At 45.1% G+C, this 17,403-nt stretch overlaps 1 protein-coding gene across 2 annotated transcripts in view; it reads right to left on the minus strand.

The window, feature by feature from the left end:
- Positions 1–1,131: 1,131 nt before the first annotated feature.
- Positions 1,132–17,403, minus strand: part of LOC147108138 (alpha/beta hydrolase domain-containing protein 17B-like) — an 80,786-nt gene continuing 64,514 nt past the window's right edge. For both annotated transcript variants that reach the window (XM_086004637.1, XM_086004639.1), the window contains one exon: positions 1,132–4,702. In XM_086004637.1, coding sequence (XP_085860763.1) covers positions 4,474–4,702 — 229 coding nt within the window. In that variant the 3' untranslated portion in view covers positions 1,132–4,473. The remainder of the gene's footprint in view (positions 4,703–17,403) is intronic.

Here is a 17,403-nt window from a genome sequence, read left to right on the forward strand (position 1 = left end):
GGGAACTAGTAAGTTCCCTACTGTTTGTCCAGCTAGGGCCACCTAACTCATTAATGAGGCTTGCAGGGTTAGCCACAACCGAGTAGGAAGAATCCCATCCTACAGTAACAGGTTCCATAAGTGAGCCAGACTGGCAGGTCAGTCAGTCAGTGTCCTGGAGCACTCCTGACTTGCCTGGTTCAGGTTTTGGATTAGAGTCTGCCAGGGAGGGTTGACTTGGTACCAAAATTCCTTCACCAGGCATGTTACCTTAAAGCCAACTTCTCCCTCCCCAGGAGGATAGTTACTAGTTGGTCATTAGCCAACTGACCAGTGAAGATTTGAACCTTTTCCAAGTAGACAGCAGGTAACAGGAGCTCCTTATAACCAGCATGATGAGCAGCACAACTCACCATAAACAATGTGACTGTATGGTCATATCCTTCTGACCCAAAGCATGGACACACATCACACACCATCATGTGGGGATCCTCCGGTCAAGAGGTGTAGAGCCTCAGCAGCTTGCCTCTCTTTTTAGCTGTTCATCAGTTTTTTTTTAAATTCAGATAAAATTAACATGTTTTATATCTGGCCTCCAGATAATGCCTTCCAGGAGCTGTCATCACAATTATCTGCGCTTCCGAATATAACCAATGAACAGTGGTGGTGGAAGGACTTACACAGAGCTGCTTGCATTGTGCCACGCACCTTGATGTTCTAGATGCTCCTTGTATTTTCCAATCATTACATCCAAGATCCTTTATTGAGTTGTGGAATAGCATAATACAGCACGAGAGCACCCTCCACCCTATCCCACTGATAAGTCTGTGTTCAAGGTAGTGAGTAGAGCTCACTAGGTCTGAAGGGCAGTCTGGCAAGAACACATCACTTGCCAAAAGGAGTGCCGTGGTACATTGAGAAATGCCTGGATACTCCCAGTCCCTTATAATGTCATCCAATACATCATTGGTGGGAGGTGGGCCCTCAATAAAGAATGAGTAACACTGCTCGATAAGGTGGTCTACTGACAAAGTAGTACTCACGAGTGAAAGCCACTTCTTCCACAGGATGACTTCAGTAGCTGTGCGTGTGGTTTACAATGTCGTCAGAGATGCATAGTAAAATGATAGAATAACAACTACTTTGTCAAAATTTGTTTTTAAATTTTCAGTTAAATACGTTTAATATAATGTTGCAATTAAGAATTGTTTTTGTTGTTGTTGCAAACAATAATTGCTTCAAAATAGAGAACAATCCAGTGGCAAGGTTGCCAACAGCAGCCTTAAAGGGAAAAGGACATGTTGTGACTAAAAAGTACTTTAGCATGGCTGGTTAACATTTACATTCAATCCCTGTGTCTGGCTCCCATTTAACCACCTTTGATGATTGCACAGTTTACCTTTGCATGTCTATTATCTATTGAACATTAAAAGGTGAAACATCCAATGCGCCACTCATGGGCACATTCTGGGAATGCATATAGCAAAACGGCATACTCTCAATCTGTGATTGCCCAATTGTGATACACAGTCCCAGCTCTCACCAGGGAGTGAGCCATTGGAATTCTCACCCCTTCATTTCTCCATCACCTGTTAACTACTAATTTAATGTAAAGATTTAGAGATGTGCAATAAGAATTATAATTAAAAAATACATTTTACCTTAGAACCAATGTTTCGTTTAAATCATTTCTATCGTCTGATACTGGGCATACCACATTTATAACTGTCATGCTCATAATATGGAGGCGTTACAAATATGGACACCTGCGGGGTATGAGGAGCACCATTAAAGCCCAGACCCAAGAAATTAATCTAGCACCCTGCCCACAACCCAATGATTGGAGTTACTTGAACCTAGAAAGTAGTGTGTGATATTAGCATACAAAATGTTAATGTGTTTGTCTAATGAGTCTCGGTCTGCTATTTTAACCGGTTTAAAACAAACCGATTGATTAAAATAGCAGACTTAGGAATATCCTGCTAATGCATTAAGTGCTTGTTTGCTAATATCACAGACACTCGTTTCTAGTCTGTACACACTCATTAATTTTGATGAAATGATTTTTTTTCCCTGTTGTCCCAATTGTTCTCCGCTCCCTTCCTGTAGGTGCTGAGCATGCATGTAATTCTGTTCCACCAGCAGCCCTCTAGTATCTCAGCCAATTGACTGTTCATGTGCGATCCTAGGTGGTGAGGTTCATCAGGCTATTCAACTGTGAGGGGCTTCACAACCTAGCCTGGTCCTGCCCTCCCTCAAAAGTCCACACATTTGCATGTTCCAGCAAGTCATTGGATAATGACCAGGAGAAGGAAATCTGGCTGATATTTCCCTTCGCTAGCCCAATGACATTAAAAGCCATGACTGCCACCTCAACACAAACCTAGGACCTTTCCTGGATTTTATAGGGTTATTAAATATAGCTATGCTGGGTTCCATATAATTCTGGGTACAGGACCTTCCTTCTCCAATTTCTTAACAGTCCCAGGTATTTAAGAGTAGTCAATCTTACTATTTGCTGATATTTATAAAATGAGTGGAATATCAGCTGTATTTAGTTGCTCCAGGTCCGAGTGTTGCCGATTGTGAAAATCACAAAAAAGTTCATTCAACACAATGTGAAAAAGCAGTAGTGTGGATTTGAAAGTGTGATTTAACTGCACACCCTTACAGATAATCATTACTCTGATTATATTACAATCATGTTTACCATTCTGGCGATCTTGCAGGATAATGCATTGGATGTCATCTTGCTGGGGGTCAGTAAATGACATGGATTTTTGTTTTTGCCCCTCCAGTTTTCTCCTTTCCTCTCCTGAAAGCGCCCGACTCATGCTGGGTCACAGTTCTACATGCACTGGTAGCCCTCATCTCATCCAAGTGAACCGTCATCACTTGCGAGTCTAGAATGCAAGTGTTGACCTTTCTGGGGGGGGGGGGGGGGGGGGAAGGCGAGCTGGAAATCAGAGCCAAGCCTGACCCTGTTCTCTCACCCAACACGCGCACAATATCTAGCAGAAGTCACTGGATAGCAATCAGGAGTGGAAGCCCGAGCTGATTTTTTCCCCCTCTTCCCTTCGCCCAGGGACAGTGAGATTTCTAGCTCCGCTACCTCATCTCAGCGGAGATCAACTAACTCAGCACAAGCTCAGACCTAGGACTCTCCTGGTCTGTATGGCTCAGTTTCACACTGTGCAGTACACTTACCCACTGAACCACCGAGGGAAGTTTCTTCGACATGGATCTCAGCATCCATTTAATCTAGATTGTGCTGGACAGCTTACAATAGAAAATGGAGGCCACAAGCAGCTACACTTAAACTTCAATGGATCTACCAAGTTGCTGCCAAACAGCTGAGGAACAGTTCAGTGCCCTAAGCAATCTCAAAGCACCAGATCTGTGCTGTGAAAGGCACCACTGGGTTGCAATTTGGTCAGATTCAGCTACTCCAGACATTTGAAAATGCACCCCAACACTGAAAAATCCTGAACTGCTGGCTGCAGGAATGGCAGAAGTAATGCGCAAACACCAAGTTTAAGATTTTGGTACACTGAGCTGGCGACTAAACTCACTTTACAGTCACAGCCTTAAACTAAACCACGTTTATAAAATAAATTTCAGCAAATGTTGATTTTTTTTTTCCTTACATAAAACATCTTTTTCTATTAGACAGATTCTCTCCAGGCTGGTTCTTTTTTCAATCATGCTCTCATTGATTACTGTCTCAGGCTTTCTTTTCCAACACAGATGCAATTCTACGGTGCTCAGCTGTACCATTTCTAACTCGCGTTACCAAAAAGTCACAGGGCAAATAGTTTTAATACCTGCAACTTGCTGACAGGATACAATATCCCCAAATCCTCCCTACTCCTCAGTGTATCTTTAAATGGAGCCAAGAGATGGCAGCTCATATAGGAGTAAGGGAGGGGCTAGGATACACCACAAGCTGATATCAATATGACAGATTAACATTCTCAGCATTAAAGGGATGAGAAAACAGTATGGAGTGTACTTGCCTCATTAAGAGCAGAGTCTTGCAATGCAGCTACCTTGGTCTTTTTGGCCAATTTTTTGTAGCAACACTTCCCTCCCTTTCTTCATAAGATTATTTTAAAACTGCTAACAAAGGAATAACCGTAATGTGAAGAAATTAAACTGTTCAAAAATACAGTATAGTACTGCTCTTTCCTTTGCCAAGAAGACCAAAGAGATCACATAAAAAGGCCTGCCTCTTAAAGGGACAAGTTCATCTTTACTCTGGTTTCATCCCTACAAATTTTTATACAAATAGAAAATTAACAATTTACTATGGTTGTAAATAATTAGCAATATTCTCAAGGCTAATCGCTGCATCACATTTGTCGTCTTTGCTTTTACCTGCACTAGCACCCAATGTGAATTAAAAAAAACATCATGGTTGTGTTTGTGTTTCCGATGCTATCCAAAGTTCTCCTGAAAAAATAGACTTTCCAAAATGTTTGTTCTTGGTTCCATTCAATTCCGTTGCACATTAACCAGTTCGTATGAGATAAACTTTCGGAGCCGTTCCAGGTACTGGCTGTACAGTTCAATGTCATTGTGACCGGCCCCTTCCACCCACAGTGGCTCCACCGCCTTCATGCAGCGTTCGTACAACGCCAGGCCGTGGGAGAAATCAATCACCTCGTCCTCAGTGCCGTGGATGATCAACACAGGAGATGTGATTTTGGAGATTTTATCAATGCTGTAAAATACAAGTAGTAAACAAATAGTTACAGCATCAAAATATAATATATTTTACTTGATTCAGTGTGAATTCAGGATCAATTCAGACCGGGTCATTTTATTTTTTTGTGGAGGGGAGCAAACTTTATTTCTTCCAATTTTCTCTCCTCCTTGTAAGGTGCTGACTTTTGCTGGGTTCCATGGATTCTGTTCACATTTGCTTCCTCACCTAGATGAGCATTCTTCAGGTGAAAGTTTAGACATCGAGGTCTAGGCTTCCTGCCTGGCACTGTGCTGGCCGATGTGGGCATTGCCACACGTCCCACTGATACCCTCCTGAATTCAGTCGTGGTTCTGGCCCCAGGGTCACCACCATACAAGAGTCAAGCATCCCTGGCCTCTGTTAGTGTTACACTAGTAGGTGGGTGAAAATAAGCTGCAGCAGCCATTATTTTTTTTTTTTAAACTGCAGATCTTTCTTTTTCTTGATTGGGGCCCCTGCATGGCAATGCTCAGAAAGGCTCCTCTTCTGTATTTGGCCTGACGCCTCCTCCTCCGACCACATCGGAATGCTAGGCGCCAGGGATTAGTACTGTTCCTAGTGTCCAGCACTGGAACAGAGGAAATGGCTTTGCATACGTCTGGACAGGCGTATGTGACATGGTTGGGGTTGTCCTGTGGTAAAGCGAGAGGCATGCAGGGATGCAGCAATGTATTTTCCAGCGCACACGTCCAGCCCTATTCATCTTAGATCCACTGGGAATCTGGTGAACTGGGCTGGGCAGCCTAGGCCAGAATGTTGATCAGGAGAAGCATAACACACCCTTTTTCCCCCACATATTTTCAGCATTAAGTACTTGCAGGTTATTAGTAATAGGTCCAATGTAGGGTGAAAACCCCCTACTCTATCCCAACTTGTCTGAAGGAAATGGTTAAGGTGGAGGGGGAGGGGTAAACCCTGTCCAGTGGTATTTTTTTTTTTTTTTTTAAATACACTCCGATTGCATTTAATAGCAAGACAGGCTTTTATCGCTACAATATGCTTAGTAGTTCCAATCAAGAGAGCACAGTACTGAAGAGTCAAATAGGTTATTCCTTGAACAGAACAGCAGACTTTCTCTCCATGTGTAAATGAATAGCTCGTTTGTCAACAAAACATTTGATTTTGGGCAATGTTCCCATTCTGCCCATTGCTTCTGTTCAAACCCAGCTGGATTCTGTCAGTAAACAGCACAGCAACTGAAAATTCAATATTAGGCGTAAAATGCAGCGGGACTGCTAACAAGCACATAACAGCCCACAGGTAATTCACATGGAGCAGGCCTTGTGGTATCCAGGTTCCATCCAGCTAGTTGAGATATTCTGTTCAATAATGGTGGCACTATAGACTGGTATAGGCTGAATGTAGCGTGGCAGCTTCTGGGTGATCTCGCACCCACCTGCATCTTGTGGCGCAAATGGTCACATACAAGCTGAAGGCTATAGCATTGGTGAAAGGAGCCTATATGGCTACATGGATTCTCGGGAATCCAACCACCATCAAAAGGTGCAGCGCCCTTTTTTGCTGCTGGAGGATTTTGGTTGAAAAAGTTATAAAGTCATTCACACTGGCAAACAAGATACCAGGGACCTGATGTGTGCAGTGCTGCATTGGAGATTGGCTGATCTCCAATGCAGGAGATAGATAGATTTCTAGACACAAAAGGCATCAAGGGGTATGGGGAGAGAGCGGGAATATGGTATTGAGATAGAGGATCAGCCATGATCATATTGAATGGTGGAGCAGGCTCGAAGGGCCGAATAGCCTACTCCTGCTCCTATTTTTCTATGTTTCTATCTAGCAGGTGTCCTCAGGCAGCTTGAAAGGATGCCGAGAAGCTGAAAGCAGTGACTTTCACTGCAACGGACAGAGCCATTCCAGTCACGACCGAATTTTGTATCTAGATTGCAGAAGATGGCAAGTTCTGAGACTGCCTTCCTGGTGAAACAAAGGCAGCAGAGACAGATCTCTAACTAGAGAGACTCAATTCTTTGGATAATAGCGAATCTGCCTCCGTGCATTCTAATGAAACTCCCCCTCATCCTCCAGCTCCCTGGAAGGCAACAGGAATTCACAGGGGAACATTCATCCTCTAGAAAGCTTAAATAGAGCTAACCCACCACAATGGCAGGTGAGAAAAAGAAATAACAAAGTAGCAAAAAGTCCACAATAGGGGAACCCAGACAAAAGAATATAGCTAACCAAGTATAACAAAAGCAACACAAAGAAAATCAGTCACTTTCAAAACAAGTTAACATACCTTTCAGAAAGCTCACTGTGCAAGTCCAGAAAGTGAGGTTCACAATGTACCTACTTTTACTTTTTAACCAGAGTGATGACATCACTTCTTTGGGGCAAAACCATGCCATGGGGGAGGGAAGTCTGAACCCTCATCTCCTTAATTTTCCCAAGCATAATGAGCTTATACCATACCGCCATGGAGTGCCTCGAGCAGCGCTGCCCCATCGTAAACAGCTGGGCTGCACAATCCTGGCACTGAGTAGATGCAAGGATTGGTCCCAGGATTTTACAATCACCCCGTGCCACTTGCTCCAGTTTGACTCTCCCAACTTGCTGCTGCCCCACATGACTGGCCTGAGCTGCCGTTATCTCCCGCCACATCCTCCAAATCCCGTGCCAGAAGGTCTCAGCCAAGGCCAATTGCTGTTCCGATTTAATCCCAATCAATTGTGATTTTCTTCTGGCCTCTGAGCTAACATGCTGCTTCCAATTTAATTTTAGGATTCAAAGTATGTGCCAACAGAAGACAGCAGCAGGTCAGGGGAGCCCAGCAGGAGACAGCAGGTCAGAGGAGCCCAGCAGGAGGTCAGGGGAGCCCAGCAGGAGACAGCAGGTCAGAGGAGCCCAGCAAAAGGTCAGAGGAGCCCAGCAGGAGACAGCAGGTGATATGGGGAACCCAGCAGGAAGCAGCAGCAAGTTGAGAGGGGCTATTCATTTATTATGGTAGATTTCAAGCATTTCTGTCAGGATCCTTGTAAATATTGACATTTTCAGGAACCCTGTCACTATGCAAATAATGACACACTCCCGAGAATCTCTAGCAAATACTGACAGCCTCGGGCACCCTGTCTGAACTTCTGAAGAGAAAGGGTAACAGTGCTATCATTGCAGAAAATGTTTATTAGTATACAACAGAAGTAAAATGCTGAATTTTGCCAGCGCTCAGTGCAGGTTTGGAGGCGGTTCCACTGTCAAAATCAAAATGATAGACAGCGGGTTGGGAATCCACTGCGAACCCGCCTCCATGTAAGTTTCCAAAGTGTCGGGTCTGCGATTTCAGAACAGACCCGACACCAAGCGGCGGGGGAGGCATTTAAGATACTTAACTGCTTGTTAAGTGCTTGTTAACTGCTATTTTGCCAGCCTTTTTCTATTTTACCACATTTTTAACAGGGTTCACGTCATTCGGAGATCACGTCAGGTAAGTAGGTCGGGGTCTCTGTCTCCCCATTGCTATGAATAGGTGACAGCTGCAAAAGTGGTACAAAAGCTACCATTTCACAGCTGGTCACTTTCCAATGTCAGAAGCTTGAGCCTTCAGGACTTGGAAGACACTTTTGAGCTGTATACAGTTTGGAAGCGTTTGGATTAAACTCTATCCACTGTCACCTCCTTGGAGCAAGTTCTCTCACCATTGACAGGTCGCTTCAACTTCAACTGCCATCTATTCCAACAACATCGGTGCCCTTGTAAAAATCTCACCTTGGTCCTCTGAATCCCTCCACGATCAGCCATAACACCAACATCACCAGTCACACCAACAATACCAACCTTTTCTGCAATCACCTGATGCTGCACAGGACACAGGACATCAACACTCGACAACATTACTGCCCGAGAGGCCAGCAATGGCATCACCATGGCCAGATTTACTTCACTTGACGCTGTACACCATGGCTGCCACATAATGCGCCAGGTTAACACCACCCCACACCAGCATCATAAAGCATTCCTACAATTACCAAGCCGTTCCTTTCACACTCATCACCATTGCGGGGGATACCGTTAGTCTCACCATTCACTGCAATTCATTAAGACACTTCCAAAGGTGAGCACAGATCTGTGCAATAATCAGTGTTGAGAATAAAGATTTCAATGTTTGACAACACATTAACAGAAAATGTACATGAACATTGCATAAAACACCCAAGTGCCTACTCTTGTATGTTGTTAGTTGGTATGATTGCACTAGGATGAGGGCGAGCGTGAGGGGTGGCTAGTGAGGCGGGGAAGTGATAATGTAGATAGAGGGGGATGGGTGGAGGTGCAAGGTAAGTTGGTGTGAGCAAGGATGTGCAGGAGTAGGGTAGGGAAGGCAGAGTTATGAGGATGTGATGAGTGGCACAGCAGGATGAGGTAGAGTGTGGCTTTGCTGTAACGTTTCGTGATCTACTGAGATCATTGAAAGGTTTGCGCCACTGCAGCCAGGGACTCCTGACCACATCCCTGCTTTTTTTGCCCTCCTGTGCAATGTGCAGCCAGGCTGCGTTGGTGTCTGGGGGAGGTCTCTTCCGCCCTTTAGAAGGGAAGAGAACCTCCATGCGTGCTGTGACTCCCTCCATAAGCATATGGAGGGAGTCATGGGAGAGCCTGGGTGTAACCCTGCACCTTTGTGCAGTGCTCGTCAGTGTTTGCAGCACCTCAATGCTGTAGAACACTGACAGCACAACTGTCAAAATGAATGCGGCCATGGTCCCTTTATAGAAACTGGCTTATGACGCGTCAGACCCGCTTCCTTTTAATTGGCCGGGAACCCTGCAGGGTGGGCTTAACAAGCCCTATTAACGGAAAATCCTTTTCAGAGCAGCTGCAGCCAGGACCAGAACCTGCCAACCACCTCTCCCGCCGCGATCCCGCCTCCGCTGGCGAAATTGCAGCCAAAGTGTCAGTAAGTCAACAAATAAGGATAAACGTGCATTTATATAGTCATTTATCTAGTCTCCCAGAGATGCCCAAAGTGCTTCACGTACAATGAACTGCAGTGACTGTTTTTATGTAGGCAAATAGAAATTAGTATGGAAATCAGATGACCTCACAGACCCCTGGGAGACAAAGGCCTAGTTTTAAAAACTTTGGTTTATCAGGTGATTGTTTTTAAGTAGACTGAAGTATATTCACTGATGACATGTAGAACAAAATGGTCATTATGCAAAACAAGTGATTTCTTCACAAATTTTAAAGAGCCTACAGTGATTTCCGTGCTTGGCGATGTCACATGCTGGTGTTTATTTCTGTGGGAAAAAGCAGGTCAGACAGGATTTCAGACTGGGCTAGTTAGTCCTGTACTTCCTGTTAGTCGGTTTAGACTACACAGTGTGTGTGTATTTTTGTACCACACAATACGTGTGCATGTTTTGTGCAGGGGCTCTGACACAAATTTTCAGAACCTCTCTGGCCACAGGGGATGTGCCAGAGGACTGGAGAACAGCTAACACAGTACCATTATTCAAGGAGACTTGGTTGAGGGAGGGGCAAGACTGGCAGCTCAATGTTCCAGGGTATAGAATCTTCAGGCGAGACAGAGAGGGGTGTAAAAGGAGGGGGTGTCGCAATATTAATTAAGGAGTCAATTACTGCTGTGAGGAGGGATGATATATTAACAGGTTCCTCTAATGAGGCCATATGGGTTGAACTTAAAAACAAAAAGGGGGCAAGCACTTTGCTAGGAGTGTACTATAGGCCCCCTAACAGTCAGGGGGAGATAGAGGAACAGATATGTAGGCAAATCTCAGAAGTGTGCAAATAATAGGGTAATAATAGTGGGGGATTTCAACTTCCCCAATATTAACTGGGATAGTCAGAGTGTGAAAGGCTTAGAGGGTGCAGAATTCTTAAAGTGCATCCAGGAGAGCTTTTTGAGCCAGCATGTAGAAAGTCCTACAAGAGAGGGGGCGGTACTGGACCTAATTCTAGGGAATGTGGCCGGGCAAGTGGTAGAAGTGTTAGTAGGTGAGCACTTTGGTGACTGACCATAATTCGGTGAGATTTAAGGTAGTCATGGAAAAGGACAAGGATGGACCGGAAATAAAGGTTGTAAATTGGGGGAAGGCCGATTTTAATATGATAAGGCATGATCTGGCCAATGTGGACTGGGATCAGCTACTTGAAGGAAAATCCACATCGGAGCAATGGGAGTCTTTCAGAAAGGAAATTGAGAGAGTACAATGGCAACATGTTCCCGTAAAGGTCAAGGGTGGGACCAACAAACCCAGGGAACCTTGGATGTCAAGGGATATATGAGAATGGATTAGGAAAAAAAGGGGGGCTTTTGGCAGATACAAAGGACTAAAGACAGAGGAAGCCCTAGAGGAGTATAAAAAGTGCAGGGGGATACTTAAAAAAGAAATTAGGAGAGCGAGGAGGGGCCATGAAATAACACTGGCGAGCAAAATAAAAGGAAAATCCTAAGGTGTTTTATAAGTACAGGTAGACTATCCTTTATCCGAAAACCTCAGGACCAGCCGAGTTTCAGATAAAGGAGAATTTCGGATTTCGGAAGGTGGGTCGGCGGGGGGTCGTGCGCACGACTTACGCTGACGCTCAGCGTAAGTCAGTCGGGGCCGGCGGGGGTCGGGGCCGGCGGGGTACGTGGGGGGGGGGGGGGGGGGGTCGGCGGTTGTCGGGGCTGGCGGAGTCCGCGGCGGGGTCCGCGGGGGGGGGTCGGCGGTTGTCGGGGCTGGCGGGGTCCGCGGTTGTCGGGGTCCGCGGGGGGGGGGGGGGGGGGGGGGCGGCGGTTGTCGGGGCCGGCGGGGGGTCGTGCGCACGACTTACCCTTTATCCGAACTTCCGCAACCGGAACCCTCTAAAAACCGAAGGTTTTTTCGTTCAGCGTAAGTCGTACGCACGACTTACGCTGAACGAAAAAACCTTTGGTTTTTAGAGGGTTTCGGTTTTCGGAAGTCCGGATAAAGGGTAGTCTACCTGTATATTAAGGACAAGAGGATAACTAGGGAAAGAGTAGGGCCCATTAGGGACCAAAGTGGCAAACTGTGTGTAGAGCCAGATGATGTATGGGGGGTTTTAAATGAATTTTTTGCATCTGTGTTCACTATGGAGAAGGACGATGTAGACATAGAAATCGGGCAGGGGGACTGTGATATACTTGAACATATTAGCATCGAGAGGGAGGAAGTACTAGCGGTTTTAGCGGGCTTAAAAGTGGATAAATCCCCAAGCCCAGACGAGATGTATCCCAGGCTACTATGCGAGGCAAAGGAGGAGATTGCAGGGGCTCTGACACAAATTTTCAGAACCTCTCTGGCCACAGAGGATGTGCCAGAGGACTGGAGAACAGCTAACATAGTACCATTATTCAAGAAGGGTAGTAGGGATAAACCAGGGGATTACAGGCCAGTGAGCCCAACATCAGTGGTAGGGAAATTATTGGAAAAAATTCTGAGGGACAGAATTAGCCTCCACTTGGAGAGGCAAGGATTAATTAGGGATAGCCAGCATGGCTTTGTCAAGGAAAGATCATGTCTGACCAATTTGATTGAATTTTGAGAGGGGGTGACTAGGTGTGTGGATGAGGGTAGTGCAGTGGATGTGGTTTACATGGATTTCAGTAAGGCTTTTGATAAAGTCCCACATAGGAGACTGGTCAGGAAGGTAAGAGCCCATGGGATCCAGGGTGCCTTGGCACATTGGATCCAAAACTGGCTTAGTGGCAGAAGGCAGAGGGTGATGGTGGAAGGTTGTTTTTGTGACTGGAAGCCTGTGTCCAGTGGGGTACCGCAGGGATCGGTACTGGGTCCCTTGCTGTTTGTGGTCTACATTGGATGTGAATGTAAAGGGTATGATCAGTAAGTTCGCAGATGACACGAAAATTGGTGGGGTGGTAAATAGCGAGGAGGGAAGCCTCAGGCTACAGGACGATATAGATGGGTTGGTCAGATGGGTGGAACAGTGGCAAATGGAATTTAACCCTGAAAAGTGTGAGGTGATGCATTTTGGACGGACTAACAAGGCAAGGGAATACACAATGAATGGTAAGACCCTAGGAAAGACAGAGGATCAGAGGGACCTTGGTGTGCATGTACATAGATCCCTGAAGGCAGCAGAACAGGTGGATAAGGTGGTTAAAAAGGCATATGGGATACTTGCCTTCATTAGCCGAGGCATAGAATATAAGAGCAGGGAGGTTATGATGGAGCTGTACAAATGCTGGTAAGGCCACAGCTGGAGTACTGTGTGCAGTTCTGGTCGCCACACTATAGGAAGGATGTGATTGCTTTGGAGAGGGTGCAGAGGAGATTTACCAGGATGTTACCTGGGCTGGAGCGCTTCAGCTATGAAGAAAGACTGGACAGGCTGGGGTTGTTTTCCTTGGAGCAGAGAAGGCTGAGGGGGGACCTGATTGAGGTGTACAAAATTATGAGGGGCATAGATAGGGTAGATAGAAAGAACTTTTCCCCTTAGTAGAGGGGTCAATAACAAGGGGGCATAGATTCAAGGTAAGGGGCAGGAGGTTTAGAGGGGATTTGAGGAAGAACTTTTTCACCCAGAGGGTGGTTGGAATCTGGAACTCACTGCCTGAAAGGGTGGTAGAGGCAGGAACCCTCACAACATTCAAGAAGCATTTAGATGAGCACTTGAAATGCCATAGCATACAAGGCTACGGACCAAGTGCTGGAAAATGGGATTAGATTAGACAGGGCTTGATGGCTGGCGCGGATGCGATGGGCCTCTTTCTGTGCTTTATAACTCTATGACTCTATGAAAACACTCTTAAAAGGAATATAGTTGATCGTAGTCACGTCCGCTCAGGAGGTCTTTAGTTTTTAGGGATGTGGGACTACCTCTTTCAAAGAGCTGACACAGGCACAATGGGCTGAATGGCCTCCTTCTGTGCTGTATCATATTCTGACTCTATGAAAAGCTGAGGACATGTTTATCGGACTGGAGGAAAGTATATAGTGGTGTTCCCCAGGGGTCGGTACTAGGACCACTGCTTTTCTTGACATATATTAATGACTTAGACTTGGGTGCACAGGGCACAATTTCAAAATTTGCAGATGACATAGAACTTGGAAGTATAGTGAACAGTAAGGAGGACAGTGATAGACTTCAAGAGGACATAGACAGGCTGGTGGAATGGGCGGACACGTGGCAGATGAAATTTAATGCAGAAAAGTGCGAAGTGATACATTTTGGTAGGAAGAAAGAAGAGACACAATATAAACTAAAGGGTACAATCCTAAAGAGGGTGTATGAATAGAGACACCTGGGGGTATATGTGTACAAATCATTGAAGGTGGCAGGGCCAGTTGAAAAAGCGGTTAAAAAAGCATACGGGATTCCGGGCTTCATAAATAGAGGCAGAGTTCAAAAGCAAGGAAGTTATGATGAACTTTTATAAAACACTGGTTCGGCCTCAACTGGAGAATGGTGTCCAATTCTGAGCACCACACTTTAGGAAGGCTGTGAAGGCCTTAGAGAGGGTGCACAAAAGATTTACAAGACTGGTTCCAGGGATGAGGGACTTCAGTTACGTGGATAGACTGGAGAAGCTGGCGTTGTTCTACTTAGAGCAGAGAAGGTTGAGAGGAGATTTGATAGAGGTGTTCAAAATCATGAGGGGTCTAGACAGAGTAGAGAGAGCGAAACTGTTCCCATTGGCAGAAGGGTAGAGAATCAGAGGACACAGATTTAAGGTGATTGGTAGAAGAACCAAAGGCGACATGAGGAAAAACTTTTTTTTTTTTTTTTTTTTAAAAACCACAGCAAGTGGTTAGGATGTGGAATGCACTGCCTGGAAAGAGTAGTGGAGGCAGATTCAATCGTGGCTTTTTTAGGCAGCGAGTGGTTAGGATCTGACTTTCAAAAGGGAATTGGATTAGTACCTGAAGGAAAAAAAATTGCACAGCTACAGGGAAAGGGTGGGGGAGTGGGACTAGCTGAAGTGCTCTTGCAGAGAGCCAGCACGGGCTCGACGGGCTGAATGGCCTCCTGTGCTGTAACCAATCCACGATTCTATCCTCTCAGGGAGGAAATGCCTTGGCTCCACTTGGCATCTGTTCTAATGACACGTGCGAGTTCTGAATATCCATTTGCAGGGTGGGGTTGTGGGCTCTGCTCCTTAAATCACTGGTCACAAAACTGCTGCTGCCAGAAACGCACAGCTCACTGAAATTGTTAATTAAACAGGATGACTGCTTACACCAGACAAGCAGCCATCAAAAGGAGCTTTTATGATGAAAAATGCTGGATTCTGCCACTGTCGCTGTTCTTGTAAATATAAAGGACTTGACCTTGGTTGCTTCAGTGGCAGCAGAGGCTCACATTTTTTATGATGGCTCTTTGAGCCGTTGCTGCATCACTGGCCTGCAGAGTCCAGATATACAAGGCATGCAACTGAAGGGCTCTCTCTGCCCCACCCAGGACAAAGCTGGGAAAACTGATTGAAGGGAAACAGACTTCTACTTGGTATCGGCTCCAGGCAGCCTGGTTAAGATTGGGAAACCACCAGATGAGAATTTGGGGAGGGAGAGCCCATGTCTCACCACTCACCGAGATCTGTACGCGAGAAATGTGTGTGATGCACAACACCAGAGAGCTGTGCTATTCTACATACCCTTCACATGTAGGGGTGCTCCAATGAGTGTGTACTCAGTGCTGTTGCTGGGTTGAGGCAGTAAGTTTCATGAAAAGGGTTTTGACAAATCTTCTCATTTCAAGGCTGATTCTTAATGCCAAAGGCCTGAATTATGCAGAAAAACTGAAGAAACCTGGAAAGGAGGCATTTGTGAAGTGGTCTTTTAGCAGTATGCAGGTTAGTTAAGGACATGGAAATAGAAAATGTGATTTATGACTTTAAATTAAATTGTGAGAATAGGACAAAAGGACACGCACACACACCATTTATGAAGCAATTGGATGCTGCAATGACTTTAGGATCCCTCAGGATGGATGAGCGGCTTTCCTCATCTGTAACTATTCTGCGATCCAAGACACAATGTTATAAGTTGCATTAAAATGCTAGATTCTCCTGGTACTTTTTCCTCTCCAAAAGATTTGACAAATGCTATTGGGCCAATATTGAATTTGGAAGAGATATAAATGACGACACAGAAACAGGCCGTTCAGCCCAACCAGTCCATGTTAGTGTTTATCCTCCACATGAGCAGTCGTCCTACTCCCATGTGCCTGCCCGGTTTCCATATCCCTTTATTCCCCTTTCCTTCAACCACCTTGTCTAATAGGAACAGGAGTAAGCCATTCAGGCTCTCGCGCCTGTTCTGCCATTCAATCAGATCATGACTGATTTGTACCTCAACTCCGATTCCAGCCTTTGCTCCATTATCCCTTGATACCCTTTATCTAACAAAAATCCATTGATCTCAGTCTCGAAAATTGCAATTGACTTAGCATCCACAGCGGTTTGGGAAAAGAGAGTTCTAGATTTCTACTACACTTTGTGTGAAGAAGTGCTTCCTGATTTTACTTCTAAATGGCCTAGCTCTGATTTTAAAGGTTATGTCCCCTTGTTCTTGGATTCCCCCAGCAGAGGAAATGGTTTCTCGGTAGCTACCCGATCAAATCCTTCTAAACATTTAAAACACTTCGATCAGATTACACCTCAATCTTCTATACTCAAAAGAGAACAGAAGCCAAGTTTATGCAACCTGTCCTCCTAATTTAACCCTCTAAACACCGGTATCATTCTGGTAAATCTGCAACGCAACCCATCCAAGGCCAATATATCCTTCCTGAGGTACGGTGCCCAAAACTGAATGCAGTACTCCAGATGGGGTCTGACCAGGGCTCTATATAAATGGAAGCATAGCCTCCTCCCCTTTGTATTTCAGCCCCCTTGAGAAAAAGGCCAACATTCCATTAGCCTTTTGAATTGCTTTTTGTACCAGTCTACTAGCTTTGTGTACTTAAGACTTCCAAATCTCGGTTCCTCTACAATTCCTCATTTCTCATCATTTAGAAAATACACTGATTTATCGTTCTTGACCTCACTCGCCCACATTGAACTCCATTTGCTATAGTTTTGCCAACTCACTCAATCTGTCCATGTTCCTTTACAACTTCCTGCTCCCATCTAAACTATTTACTGGCCCTCCTAACTTAGGGTCACCTGCAAACATGGATCTACAACTCTCTCTTCCTTCATCCAAGTCCATTGATATATATGGTGAAAAACTGAGGCCCCAGTACAGATCGCTGGGGAACACCACTTGTCACATCCCGCTCATAAGAGTACGTTCCCTTTATCCATACTTCCAACCAATTACCAACCCATACCACAATCTATTCTTAAATGTTGACATGGTCTCTGTTTCAATTACTAACTCTGGTAGTGCATTCTACAGCCTCACAACCAGCTGTGTCAAAATGTTTCTCCTGCTCTCTGCCCTAAATCGCTTATGTTTAACCTTGTATACATGTCCCCGCATCCTAGACTCCTCAATCACTGGAAACAGTCTGTTTTTAATCTAGTCTTTCCCATCATTTCATAATTTTAAACAACTATCAATTTGCCGCCACTCTTCTAATGAAAATAGCTTCAATTTTTCAACTCACTCTTTGCATTTGTACTTCCTCATACCAGGCAGCATCTTAATGAATTTTTGCTGTATGCTCTCTATTGCCGCAACATTCTTCCTATAGTGTGCAACTCAAAACTGCAATTGAGGTCTCACTAAGAATTT

This window comes from Somniosus microcephalus, chromosome 13 (assembly GCF_052327205.1).
Source record: "Somniosus microcephalus isolate GS21.2 chromosome 13, FLI_Smic_1.0, whole genome shotgun sequence".
NCBI lineage: Eukaryota > Metazoa > Chordata > Chondrichthyes > Squaliformes > Somniosidae > Somniosus > Somniosus microcephalus.